The sequence below is a fragment of the Trachemys scripta genome, chromosome 12, assembly GCF_013100865.1.
Source record: "Trachemys scripta elegans isolate TJP31775 chromosome 12, CAS_Tse_1.0, whole genome shotgun sequence".
Taxonomy (NCBI): domain Eukaryota; kingdom Metazoa; phylum Chordata; order Testudines; family Emydidae; genus Trachemys; species Trachemys scripta.
The window spans coordinates 20,306,242-20,318,518 of NC_048309.1; the positions used below are offsets into that span (position 1 = coordinate 20,306,242).

At 51.0% G+C, this 12,277-nt stretch overlaps 1 protein-coding gene across 2 annotated transcripts in view; it reads right to left on the reverse strand.

The window, feature by feature from the left end:
* SRC (SRC proto-oncogene, non-receptor tyrosine kinase) overlaps positions 1-12,277 on the reverse strand; it is a 72,794-nt gene that overhangs the window by 19,944 nt on the left and 40,573 nt on the right. Inside the window, exons 3-5 of one of the 2 annotated variants that reach the window (XM_034786969.1) lie at positions 6,820-7,066; positions 6,411-6,510; positions 4,488-4,505 (exon numbers count right to left, since the gene is read on the reverse strand). In XM_034786969.1, coding sequence (XP_034642860.1) covers positions 4,488-4,505; positions 6,411-6,510; positions 6,820-7,057 — 356 coding nt within the window. In that variant the 5' untranslated portion in view covers positions 7,058-7,066. The remainder of the gene's footprint in view (positions 1-4,487; positions 4,506-6,410; positions 6,511-6,819; positions 7,067-12,277) is intronic. The other variant, XM_034786970.1, reaches the window with a different exon arrangement.

Genomic DNA, 12,277 nt, shown 5'->3' on the forward strand with positions numbered 1-12,277 from the left:
GGCCTCGGCTGCTGGGTAGACAAACTCTCCGTGTGGTTTTGAGAACACGTTTCCTCAGAACAGAGGTGTCTCAGACTCCACCAAGCTGTTTCATAGACTACGATGACAGCACAAACTCCCCAAAAAGACCTCCTCCCTGCACTTTGAAAGGAACGAGTGTATGTACCCCTAACACAGCACTTACACAGATCAGATGGCATGGCAGCCTGGGGAAATGGGCAGGAAAATTTTCCAGTCCAGACACAAAGCTCAAATATTCCTAACTGCATGGGCAAAAGTGCATCGTTTGCCCATGGGATTATGCATAGCCATTTACACATACAATTACTGCTACTGTGCACACATGCTTAGTGACTAGATGTACAAGTTGTTAAAATCTACTTTAACAAGTCTACTTGCTCACCTACACCAGGAGGATGGAGCCAATGTATATGCCCACAAAAGTGTTACTTGCCCCAAGTACAATTTTACAAGGCTGGAATTTGAGATGAGCCAATCTAGATTATGCTGATTCCTCACTGTAGTGTCTAAACACATCTAGGGCTATGAGATGGATAACGGGATAGTCAAGCCCACCATCTTGTCACAATAAAGTACGGCCGTCATTTCCATTAGCAGCGATCTGTGATGAGCAGACTGGTGAAGTGAGAAAACAAATCCAGGGCAACGACTTCGTCGCACCAGTTCCCAGATTTTCACTGGGGTCTCAGGGGATTCTTGTAAGTGGGTCACAAGCAGAAAGGAATGCCAGAAGACTGGGGAAGTTTTGTTCTATGGGAGATGGCAGTCACATATTACAGAGACTGTTCTATCGGAGTCAGATGGGAGGGAGGAAGGACGAGCATGTGTCTAATTTACTGTGACTGGAGGATAAACAAATCTACAAGAACTCTGCAGATTCCTGATAAGGGTCTTGAGAGACTTTACCAGGGGATTCATATTTTCAGAACAATGTTTCAAATGAATGGATAACTTGAGGTTTTTTTGAAGGCACATTTTAAGAGATGTTCTGAGTTAACAAAAGAAACCCAACCACACATCTTCCAGATCTGAACTCTCCGCCTTAAGCATGGGGAAATTCAGATCCACTGCTAGTCCCTCCCTGCACAATGGGCTAACCCAAAACCTGGATCCAGACCCCTCACCTTTTGGTGGCTCAGGCCATCTCATGACCCATTTTGCAGGTGTTTTCATTCTGTATAATGGTGAACTATGGTGCATCTGCAGGTGCACCAATACTGCCCTGTTAGCAAGCACATCTATTTACAAGGCCAGTGCAGTGGTGTTTAACATATTTGTGACAGTCACTTGTCCCAGTGAAACTGTCCACACAGCAGCTTTTTCTAATAATATGACCATGTTTGCATCTACCATGCTGCCCAATAAGATCTTGGAGCACTGAGAGAAAGTGACTTGCCCACCTGCGAAATAGCACTGCCCTGTCTCTCAGGGGTGTGACATACACATACATTGAAGGTTGTGAGGTGCTTAGATAACACAGGAATGGGGGCCAAATAAGTAGCTAAGATAGATAGCAACAGTGCATTCTGGGAAACTCATGTCAACTATGCCATCCTGCCTCAGCAGAGGCTACAGTGCCAGAGGAGATGCATGTAGAGCAATCCAGGGGGCAATGCACTCTGGGATCTCTTACTAAAGAGGGAGGAGGGATAGCTCAGTGGTTTGAGCATTGGCCTGCTAAACCCAGGGTTGTGAGTTCAATCCTTGAGGGGGCCACTTAAGGATCTAGGGCAAAATCAGTACTTGGTCCTGCTAGTGAAGGCAGGGGGCTGGATTCGATGACCTTTCAAGGTCCCTTCCAGCTCTAGGAGATCTCCATTAATTTAATTTAATTTAAAAAGAGCTGGGAGGCCTGGCCAAACTGCTTACACACCCATGATCTGGATCCAGTCTGCATTGCAACACCCAGGACAATGGCAGATGGTGGCATCCTACCAAACTGTTCTCTACGTAGGTAGGTATGCTGCCAGTGGGCCACTCTGAAGAGAGATCCCTCTCCATGGAAAGGCATGGGGAATAGCTCAAGGGATTCCACACTCCCCCCATGCCATGGGTCCGTGCTGTACTGAATCCATTACAGGGGGGACAGAGACTGGGCAACGAGGAGAACAAGAGCTGGTTGAAAAGTGAAACTGATGGGAAATTCTGAGATTTCAAAATTTGGTTTATTCTGGCAGTTCTGAAGCAGGGGCGGATTTCTAACCATATCAAGTTTGGGCGATCCAATTATTCATATGGGGGGAGCATTATTTGGGGGCCATCTCTACATTGCGTATCATGAGCATTTGAAATGGTCCAGTCAGCCCGGACATTAGCCTCTCATTAAGGGGTGGTAAATGGAGCGGGGCAGCTCTCGTTGCAAACTTGCTGTGCTATTCCACAGTGACTTTGGCAGGCCCACACACCTTTTATACGAGCTATGGCTATAGGCTACCAAAGCTCAGGGGCAGAGGAAAGGCCTTGCCACTTACTACCTTCCCAGCTTTTCAAAGGTGTAGTCCCCTCCTGGCTAGGCACCTGAGTCTCTCCTCAGGTCCCACAGGGGTCCACGCAATAGTCCTCTCTCACTCCAAGCATATGGATCCTTCTCAAGTTTAACTGAGTCGAAACAAGGTCAGCGACGCCAGAAGAAAACTGCTGAAGACACCGAGCTCTGTGTGGTTTCGGAGCAAACCCATAAACCAACCCAGATTGACTGAAAACCAAGCGTGGGTGGGAGTTTGTAACCCACGCAACCAGACACATTTCACGAGAGGTTACATGACTCTAGTTCCAATACTAAAGGGCCTGGATGTATCGCCAGGCAGGATTTTCCATCTGCCACATATTTTTCTAATGATACTTTGCAAAAGGAAAACAAAATGACTAGGTTTCGGGCTAACTGCATTCAGAACATGTGGCTAGAATGCCAGCTCTACTGCTAGGTCAGCGAGAATGCTTGACAAGATGGGTGGTTATCCCAGGAATGTCTGCACATCTCAGTGTGTTAGGCAGAAGATTAATTTTTTTTCAATCATTCAACATGTATAGGTTAGTCACTCCCCTAACAGCACTGCGTGAAGCTGCTTTCTAAAGATGTTTTTTAACTCTGATAAAGTGAAGGTCACAGCAATGCGGTTACACTGGATACTGTGGGGTAGGTCGTTTGAAACTGATGTATTTTCTCCTGCACACTGCACCTTAAAAGTTCCAAGAACTTTACCCACCCTGCAGAGATAGCCATTTTGTTCTCAGAGTTCCTGCAGCATGTACAAAGGAGACACACGTACTTTAGGATAGTGAGCAAATGTCATTCAGATGGAAAGCAGAGGTGCCTTTTGTGCATGGGAGTGGGGGGAACCTCCCCCAGATATTTGCACAATCCAGAATCCCCAATAGGCAGATTCCTCCTTTTAGGAGTACTCATTAGAAACCGAAGCTAGTGTTAGTACAAAATTAAGATTCCAAAAGTCAAACGTTCAAAAAGGGGTCAGGACACTCCCAAAGTTAAGGTTTCTTCTGCAACATTGAACTCCGCCACTTCGCACATTAGAGAGATTTTATGGCTTGAGTTAATAACCAAAAACACACATGAGTTGGGATCTGAAAAATTCCATTTGGGTAACACTACACAAGTAACATAGCAGGAGAAACCTCACACGCAGGGAGTTATTGGACCTGCCAGTGCTCGATGTTGCAATCTTTAAGTGTTCCCTTCACATTTTAAGTTTCCTTAGTTTTAAGAAAATGGCAGGGGAAAGTGTAAGAACCCAGATTGATGTGTCTCCCACAGCACAGCCTTTGCCAGCAGAGCATGCACATTCCTTGAAGCATGGTTATTCGGCCAGTGCACTTTAAGAGCTCTGAACGTACCTATTGATAGGCTTGTCTGTGCATGCACACTTATTCAAAAGCACATACTTGGTTCCAACGAAGAACAAATTCAACACCTCTCCTACAGCAGCCCTTTGCACCATCCTACTTCCAACTGCATGCAATGAGCTGGCAAGAATGGCCACCAGGGCGGCTGAAGTGATCAAGGGGTGCAGCGCCAGGAATTTCAGAGAGGCAGGGTGAAAGCAGTCCCCACTCGGTCCTGCCTGCATCCCCCATTGCCATTGGAAAGCAGGGTGCACTGGTGGCTTGGATGAATGGGAGAAACAAAAAAAGGGGGAGAGAAAACAGGTAAGAAGTGCTTTGTTGGGAAGGGATGAGGGAAGAAGGTGCCAGACCTGGATGAGAGGAGGGGACTGAATTCACACCACCGCAGTATGGGCACATGGATTTAGGCAGGGCTATGTAGTAGTTAGAAAATGAACCTACAAAAGCTCCACTGGGGGGGAAAACAAAACAAAACAAAGGGGCCCAAATGCAAACTGTGACCGGGGACCATAAATGGACCACAAAACAACCCCCTCCCCAGCTGCCCTTTAGCTCACCCGGGAAGGAAGTTGGCTTTAAACAAAAAAGTAAAAACAGATACACACCTGACATCCACTTTTCTCCTAAATGAAAGCATGTTGTGCAGGAGAGAAAGAGACAGGGCTTAGATTAGAGGTACCACACAGGCGCTGGCGTGGCTGGACAGTGACTGGGAAAAGTGTGCGTGGAGAGATCTCACAAGGCAATCAAAAGGGATTTGAGATCCTGTCGCCTCGAGTGAGGCTGTCAGCAACAGAGGCAGGAAAGCATAATAACCCCCCTGAGAGGTGTGATTTATTTAAAGACAGGGGAAGTTGATGCCACTAGACAGAGGAGAGATTTGGCAGCCAAGGGGCACCATGAGTAACAGGACAATACCTCCCAATGGTAGTTTGTTTTGGCGAGTGGTGGTGGTAGGGCAGGGAGAGTGGATACCAGTTCTGGCTCACCCTAGAGGCCTATTAGAAAGAGGCGTGGCCCCAACACTAGGGCAAACTAAAGCTGATCTGGACGATGCAACTTTCAATAAGAGCCTCTAGGTCTAGCTCACCCCAGAAAGCACCTGCCACAGACACCTCAGATGCTTCCAGCAGCCAGAGAAACAACCAACAATCCCTCTCCACAGCGTCAGCAGCAGAGGGCTGTTTCACAGCTTATGGAGGGGAACTGTGAAGTGGTCCGAGCACAGAACTGGGAGCCAGGGACTCCCGAGTTAGACGCCAGCTCTCTCTGTGGCCCTGTGCACAGCACTTAACCTCTGTGCATCTCGCTTCGAGGGGACTGTGGTAACTTTAGTGATTGTTCTAAGGGAAGACGCCATTTGCATTCTATCAGTGGGCCCTGTGCATGCTCGCTGCTCACCTCCCTTTGCTGTTCCCCTCCAGGACCTTCCCAGAGCACAGACTGCCTCTAGCTCCATACCACCAACCCCGCCCGAGCAGTGGGGAGAGCAGGCCAGATGCAGGACCCAACTCTAGGAAGAGAGCGGGACTAACTCAGTAACCCCCAGGATTTCCCAAATGCCTCATTCTGCTGCCCAACTCCTGCAGCGCCGGCTGCCTGGGTTAATGCAGTTCCCTTGGCACCTAAGCCCCCCACCCTGCAGCGCGTCACATCAAGACACAGAGGGCTTCCCAGTCTTCCCAGTGGATCCTCTTGCAGGGCTAGCAGGTGTTTGTTACCCACTTCCATGGGAGACCCTCTGCATGGACCGTAGGATGCCTGTCAAACTATCTGAGGTGCATTCACTGCCTCTGCCCCTAGATACACATCACATCCAGTGCTCAAGGGACGGGCAGGACGCTGGGGACTGAGACCTGGGGGCACCATTATTTCACAAAGTAGAAGAGAAAACACTACATGACTCCAGTCACAGGTATGCTCCTTAGAGCAGGTCAGTTTCCTTTCACTGCCTCCTTGAAGGTTGGGACTGGAGCCTCTCTAGCAAGACACCTTTGGCCAGCGCGCTGGGCAGCGCTGCAGGGAACCATACCCAGCCCTCCCCAGTCCTGGGGCAGAGGGCTAGGGAGGTAAGAAGGGAGGCTGCTTGAATGGGGAAAGTTGGAGGATCTCACTAGCTGCCCATCACCACCTAGTGCTGCACGGGCTGCTACATAGCCCCCAAGCTCCCTGGCTGGCAGCAGCCCCAGGAGACAGGAAAGGTACCTTGTGGTGCTCTTGATAAATCCCCTGGGTCTAGCTCAGGGGCTCTTTGCTAGCACAGGAGACACAGCCCAGCCCTCCTCAGGCAGACAACCACACCACCGGGCTTTGGGAAGGATCCCAGAGGAACCACGTGCAAACACCAGGCAACAGACGTGACCAGCCAGGGAAGAAAGGGGAGAAGCAAGAGGGAGAAGAGCAGTTTTGAGGCAAGAACGTTACCAGCGGGGCTCCCCTGAGCAGCAAGGGTCGAAACCCCTCCAAGGGAGACGCCAGCCCACGCAGCAGAGGTGTCTCCAGCCCAGCGAGCAGGCAGACACACTTACGTGTTGTTGACAATTTGGAGGCGCTCCCCTTTCTTGAAGGAAAGGTCTGTTTCCGTCCGTGACTCATAGTCGTAGAGGGCCACAAAGGTGGTGACTCCACCTGAAACAGACCCAAACTCATCCTGTTAGCCACCCTCCTGCTCCAGGAAACATTTGCCCCTCCATGGCAATTAGCCATGAGCCGGGCTCGCACAGCCTCTTCTTTCCTCATGGAATTTGCAAGTCTGGATTCTCCACTGCAACCTTCCTCACACCTGGCAAAAATGGCCCCCACCTGCCATACGCCCCCCCTTCCTCCCAGCCTAAGGCTCACGGTTCTTCCCCATCGAGCGCTTGGCTCCCTTCTAACACCCTCCCTCCTCCAGACGCCCCTCCCCCTCTGGCAGGTCAGAGCTGACGTCATACTGACCAGCTAAAGCCCCTGGGCGCTGCGGGGACATGACTGTGTCGGACGTATTGAAACCTCCGAAGAGCTTCGACTCAGCTGCCATGCTCCCATGGTGGTTGGGGGTCCGATGGGCATCGGGGACAGGCGTCTTGCTGGGCGTTTGAGAGGAAGGGTAGCCACCATGGTGGGCGTTCTCAGCAGATTCCAGGCTGCGTCTCCTCTGGCTGGGGTCTCTGGGTTTGCTCTTGCTGCTCCCCATGGTCCAAAACTGGAGGAGAAGACAGTGGGGTTAAGCTGATCCCTGTGGTCTGGGTGACACGAACATCTGCCCATTAGGGTCTGGACTGAAGCCTCCAGACCCCTTGTGTGCTGGCCAACCAACCACTGCTCAGCTGGCAAACCTCGCATCACGATTGCCCGGGGATGGGCTCTACTTCATTATATTCAGGCACAGTCTCCCACTTCCCTGTATTAGATAATGAAACAGACCCAATGCACTTGGTAAGCGATAGTCCAAGTACCAAAGAGAGGCAAACTCAATAGCATTACAGTAGAATGAATAATGCAGAGCACGCGCCTTTCATGAGTAACCAATTAGACAGAGACTAGCTACAAAGATCTGGTCCAGAGTCCAGGAGTGTTCAGATCCCTCTGTAGTACATGGGGATCATTCTCCACCCAAAACTGCCAAGCAGCCATCTCTAGGTGGGAAGATGCATCAGCAAACACAGAAGAATGCTATAGAAGGTCTAATTTCACACTGCAGCAGGCACTTCAACTATGCTGAACGTACTTACCAGAGTTCAAATTTGGCCCGGGCAATAATAGGACTAGACACTCCAGGAACTCTATGGGAAATTTAAGGTCTACAAGCAATCAGGACTTCAGGTAGAGGATCCGAAGACCATCTGCCCTCGCTCAGCTAAGGGAAAAAACAAGTCCTAGGCTCCAACATTAGACAGCTCTGAACTCTGCTGCTCCCCTCGGACCACCCCCACTCAATAGGTGAAGTGTTCAGACACCAACTCCCTTGTGGGCCCACTTTCCCTAGCACATCTCCTCATACTCACATCCTGCAGCGGGCCTGCGGGTCCCAGCATATTTGTGCATTTCTCTGTGGGAAAACTGGACAGCGGGAGCAGATTCAGAATGATCAGCTGATGGCCAGAGGTTCACCATTTCCTTTGGGGGCAGGTAGGATAGCCAGCACCCATTGCTCATAGGGCATCAGACAGGCACTGATCTGCAGATCATGCCAAGGCTGGGGAGGTGGGTCTCTAAAATCCTAGAGCCATTCGAGATGTGCTACCACCATTGGCTTCCAAAATAAGCCTTTTCCATAATCCTCCTTTGACTTTCCGCTCCCCCAAAGCTCGCCTGAACAGCAGCGAAGGGTCCTGCCTGTCCCATAGCTTGCAGAATTATCCCAGTTTCAGAGAGGCCTGAAAGCAGGGCTCACAAGACCACAGAGGCATCACTAGCACGTCATATGACGACAGTCATTCCACATCGCAAAGCAGCATTGTGTCCGACAAGAACGTAACATGGGACACAGCAGAGGGTGATACAGTAATTGCATCCAGCAGGAGACTCCAAACGCTCCATTCTATGTCCAGCACATCCCTCGGCCTGCACCACTTCCCACAGCCCCCATTGGCCTGGAGTGGCGAACCACAGCCAGTGGGAGCCACGATCGGCCGAACCTGTGGATGCAGCAGGTAAACAAACTGGCCCAGCCTGCCAGGGACTTTCCCTGAACAAGCAGCGGACTGGCTTTGAGAATCACTGATCTAGGAGACTGCTGTTCCTCATGCGCTGGAATACTTGGCATGAGGAACGGCAGTCTCCTAGATCAGTGATCAGACAGGGAAAGACAGAAACATTCCCTCCTCTTGCCCCCAGTTCAGCCTTTTGTTTTTTCCTACCTCAGGTGATTCAGGTCTCCCGCCATTTGTTCCCATTACTGGATTCTGCCCTGCTAAATTCCATCTGTGGGTGAAGGGAGGAGGAGACACGCACAATGCAGGGCAGGGCCTAACCGCACTGCTTGTTTTCCACCATTACATAGGCAGTCACAAGTACCCAAGTCGGCTCAGAATTTCCCCTGGAAACAACACTTCCCCAAATGGAAAAAGACTAAGTCTCGTAATATGGTCTGTGTGTAAGCGTAGGGATTTTTCCTAATCATTCTGAGTCACTTTCTTTTAGCCTGGTGAGCGAGTCTCTGAAAGACAGACATAATGGGCCTAACTTAACCGCGCTATAATGCATTGCAGTGTCCCTTTTCAGAGTCCCGCAAGAGCCTAGTGTCAGAGTATTCCCTGGGACTTGCCCAGATCAGTGTGTAGTGGTAGGAGAAGATAGAAAGACAATGGGCCACATTCTTCCTCGGCTGAAATCACTTACACTAGCAGTGAACTTGGCCCAGCCAGATGACTCCTGGGGAAGACAATGGGCAAAGGGACTGGTGGGACTGACACTTTACCGCTCACACAGCAATTGGGTCCCACAGGAGCTTGTGTGTACATCACCACCACAACTCATTGAAATAGGCTTCAGAAAAGGACCAGGCCTTTTACGTGAGTAAGACTGGCCCCTGCAGTTGCACTAGCTAGAATACAATTGAACAGGACCAATCATCCTCTTGTTTCAGGAGCCAACCCCGCACCTTGTATCAGAGAACTGGTGTATTGGGGGGGGATGGAGGCCTTCATCTAAAGCACCCAGAAATGGCCACTCACGGCTAGACCCATGGTTACTTGTCACCTCTGGAGATACTTTCTGATCTGCTTAGGCCCCCACAGGCAGCACAAGTTTTGATGTCCTTGTTTCAGACTCCTGGGGATGTTTCTTTCCCCCGCCCCGCGTCCATTCACAAGTGGGGCACGCTACGGCAACCCTACTCTCAAGAGAGTCCTTGTCCATCTGCAGGGACTTCTTTGGGAGAGAGGAGTCCTGAACTTTCCCTTCCCCCACCCACTTCGAACCACTGCCCCATGTCAGGAGTCCTGCTGGTAGGCTCCAGCTGAGAGCGCTGCCATGCCAGGCTGGCATACCTTGCAGCATCCGTCGGGAAGTCGCCTATGAGAGCAAGAAGCTAGTGGCAGCACACTACCCACTGTGGAAGTGTATCAGGCGTCTCCAAGTCAGGGACTATCCAAGTAGCCTCTAGACTAGAGGGAGGGCTCCACCCCCAGTACACGGTTTGTGCGTTGGCTTAGAATCCCAAGTGCTGGAAACCCCCACCCCTCCATGGGTTTACCCTTTTGAAAAAGGGATCCTTCAGACTCCTGCTGAATCACAGCGTGCACTGCTTTGACGAGGCTTAATTTGGCCTCTCGCTCACACAAGCTTCTAGGGCTTTGGCTGCAGAGCTAGAACACACAGACCAAAAAGGAAGTGCTGTAGGGCACTGCCCTTCGTTATACTGCTCCACTGGAGAGAGGGAAACAACGGCACATACAGGGCCACTGGCCAGGAGACACAGAAGAAAGGTAAGTCAGACACCAGGCTCAGAGTGGGACAGAATTCAGGGGTGTGGAGGCAGAGAGGTGAGCAGCTCAGACCTATCCTGGGGCCGTCATCCTTCCTTTACTTATGCTACATACTTCCCAAGCTCTCCTCTGCCCTGTGTTCAATCCTATCCCCCCTACTCACCTATCACCAGCTCAGCCCCGCTTACATTGGCTACCCCTATGAATCCAACAGCAGGTCCTCTCTTGGAGCCCAGCCTTCACTGGCAACCCAAACTAGAAGGAGGGGCGACAGAGAGGAGGATTGAATGGCAAGTTCACTCAGGTCAGGTGTGCTTTTTATAATGCCTGATTTGTGATTCCTATATGAGGTGCAGGCAGCTAGCCCACCCTCCCATCCCCCACTCCCCTCCTCCCAGGAAACCTCCGCCTCTTACAAGCTGTAGGATCACAGCATAGATAGGGAAGAGCCTCAGCGTTCCTCATATACCCACTGGCTTCTTAGCAGGCCCAATGCCCACCCCAAGGTAGTGCCCCAACATCACTCTTCCCCCCCTGGAGATGCCGCCAAAACCATTTATCTTCCTCCCCTCCCTGTGCAAAACAGAAGTCATAGAATATCAGGGTTGGAAGGGACCTCAGGAGATCATCTAGTCCAACCCCCTGCATAAAGCAGGGCCAATCGCCAATTAAATCAGCCAACAGATTTTTGCCCCATATCCCTAAATGGCCCCCTCAAGGATTGAACTCACAACTATGGGTTTAGCAGGCCAACGCTCAAACCACTGAGCTATCCCCCCCGCCCCCATGTTGAGTCATCCAATCAACCTTCGGGGAAAGAGCTGTGCCTCTGAAAGAGCGAGAGGCAATGCCAACCCTCCAGCTAACAGTGGCCCATCAAGAACTGGCAGTGGGCAATAAGTTGCCACATTGGCAGAAACCTGACTGCCAACAGCTGGCGGCAGCCACGCTTCCACTCTCAGGCAAGGACAGGGTTAAAATTCCAACCTCTGCCTGCAATCCAGGAGGATTCAGCAGCAGTACAAGGAGATCTCCAGCCACCCCCTCCTGATAAAACCAGGAGGGTCAATGCCTATTCACTAGTCTAGCAAAGGAATTTGTATTGCTAAAGAGTGGCACAGGGGAGGCCTGGGGGAAAGGAGTTATTAATGACCTGTCCGGGAATGTGCTGTGTACAAAGGTCTCGGGGGTGACTGTGAGAGATCAGACACACTCTGCCAGGAGGGGGAGAGAAAGAATGAGCCACGAAAGAAAAGGGAGGAAAGACAGGCTGCGGGGAGGAAGGAGAGAATACAGCTAGTTGAATCTACTGCCCAGTTAGCCTAGAGCCTCCAGGAGGCTGGCTCCTCTGCTCCCTCCCACAGCGAGTTCCATCTCTTCTAGCCTTGTTAAATGAGTTACTGGGCTTAAAGGAAGCTACCAAGCTAAGCTTGTAGTATCAGCCCCAGCAGGAAACAGATATTGGACGCTTCCCTGGGGAGCCTTTAGTCCTAGCCACAACAAGATCAGAACTGTGCCAACTTCAGTGTGGTTGCAGCTGAACGTGGCTGCTTTCACCTCATGAGAGAGGCCTTTTGCCTTGTGAGCACGGCACGTTACAGGCAGAAATTGGGAGACAAACGTCTGCACAGCACCACGCTCTCTGCACTGGTTTCTAGTACAGGTTTCCAGGCTCCCACTACACTACCAAGGAGACCTGCTTGGATAACTGGAAGCTGCAAAAATGGGTCCAAGCTTCAGGTGCAAGAAGGAAGCTGCCTAAATCATCATCATCCCCAAAGCCGTTCCTACATCCTGCCTTTATTGCGGTAGCACCCTGGAGCCCCAATCCTGGAGCAGCAGCCCATTGCACTCGGCACCGTACCACACACAGAACAAAAAGATGGTCCCTGCCCCAGAGACTTTACAGCCTGAGTCATCCGGGTTCCAAACCACGTGCAGAGCCATACAATAAGGAAACAGAAAAGCATATTGTGGGATGGGAG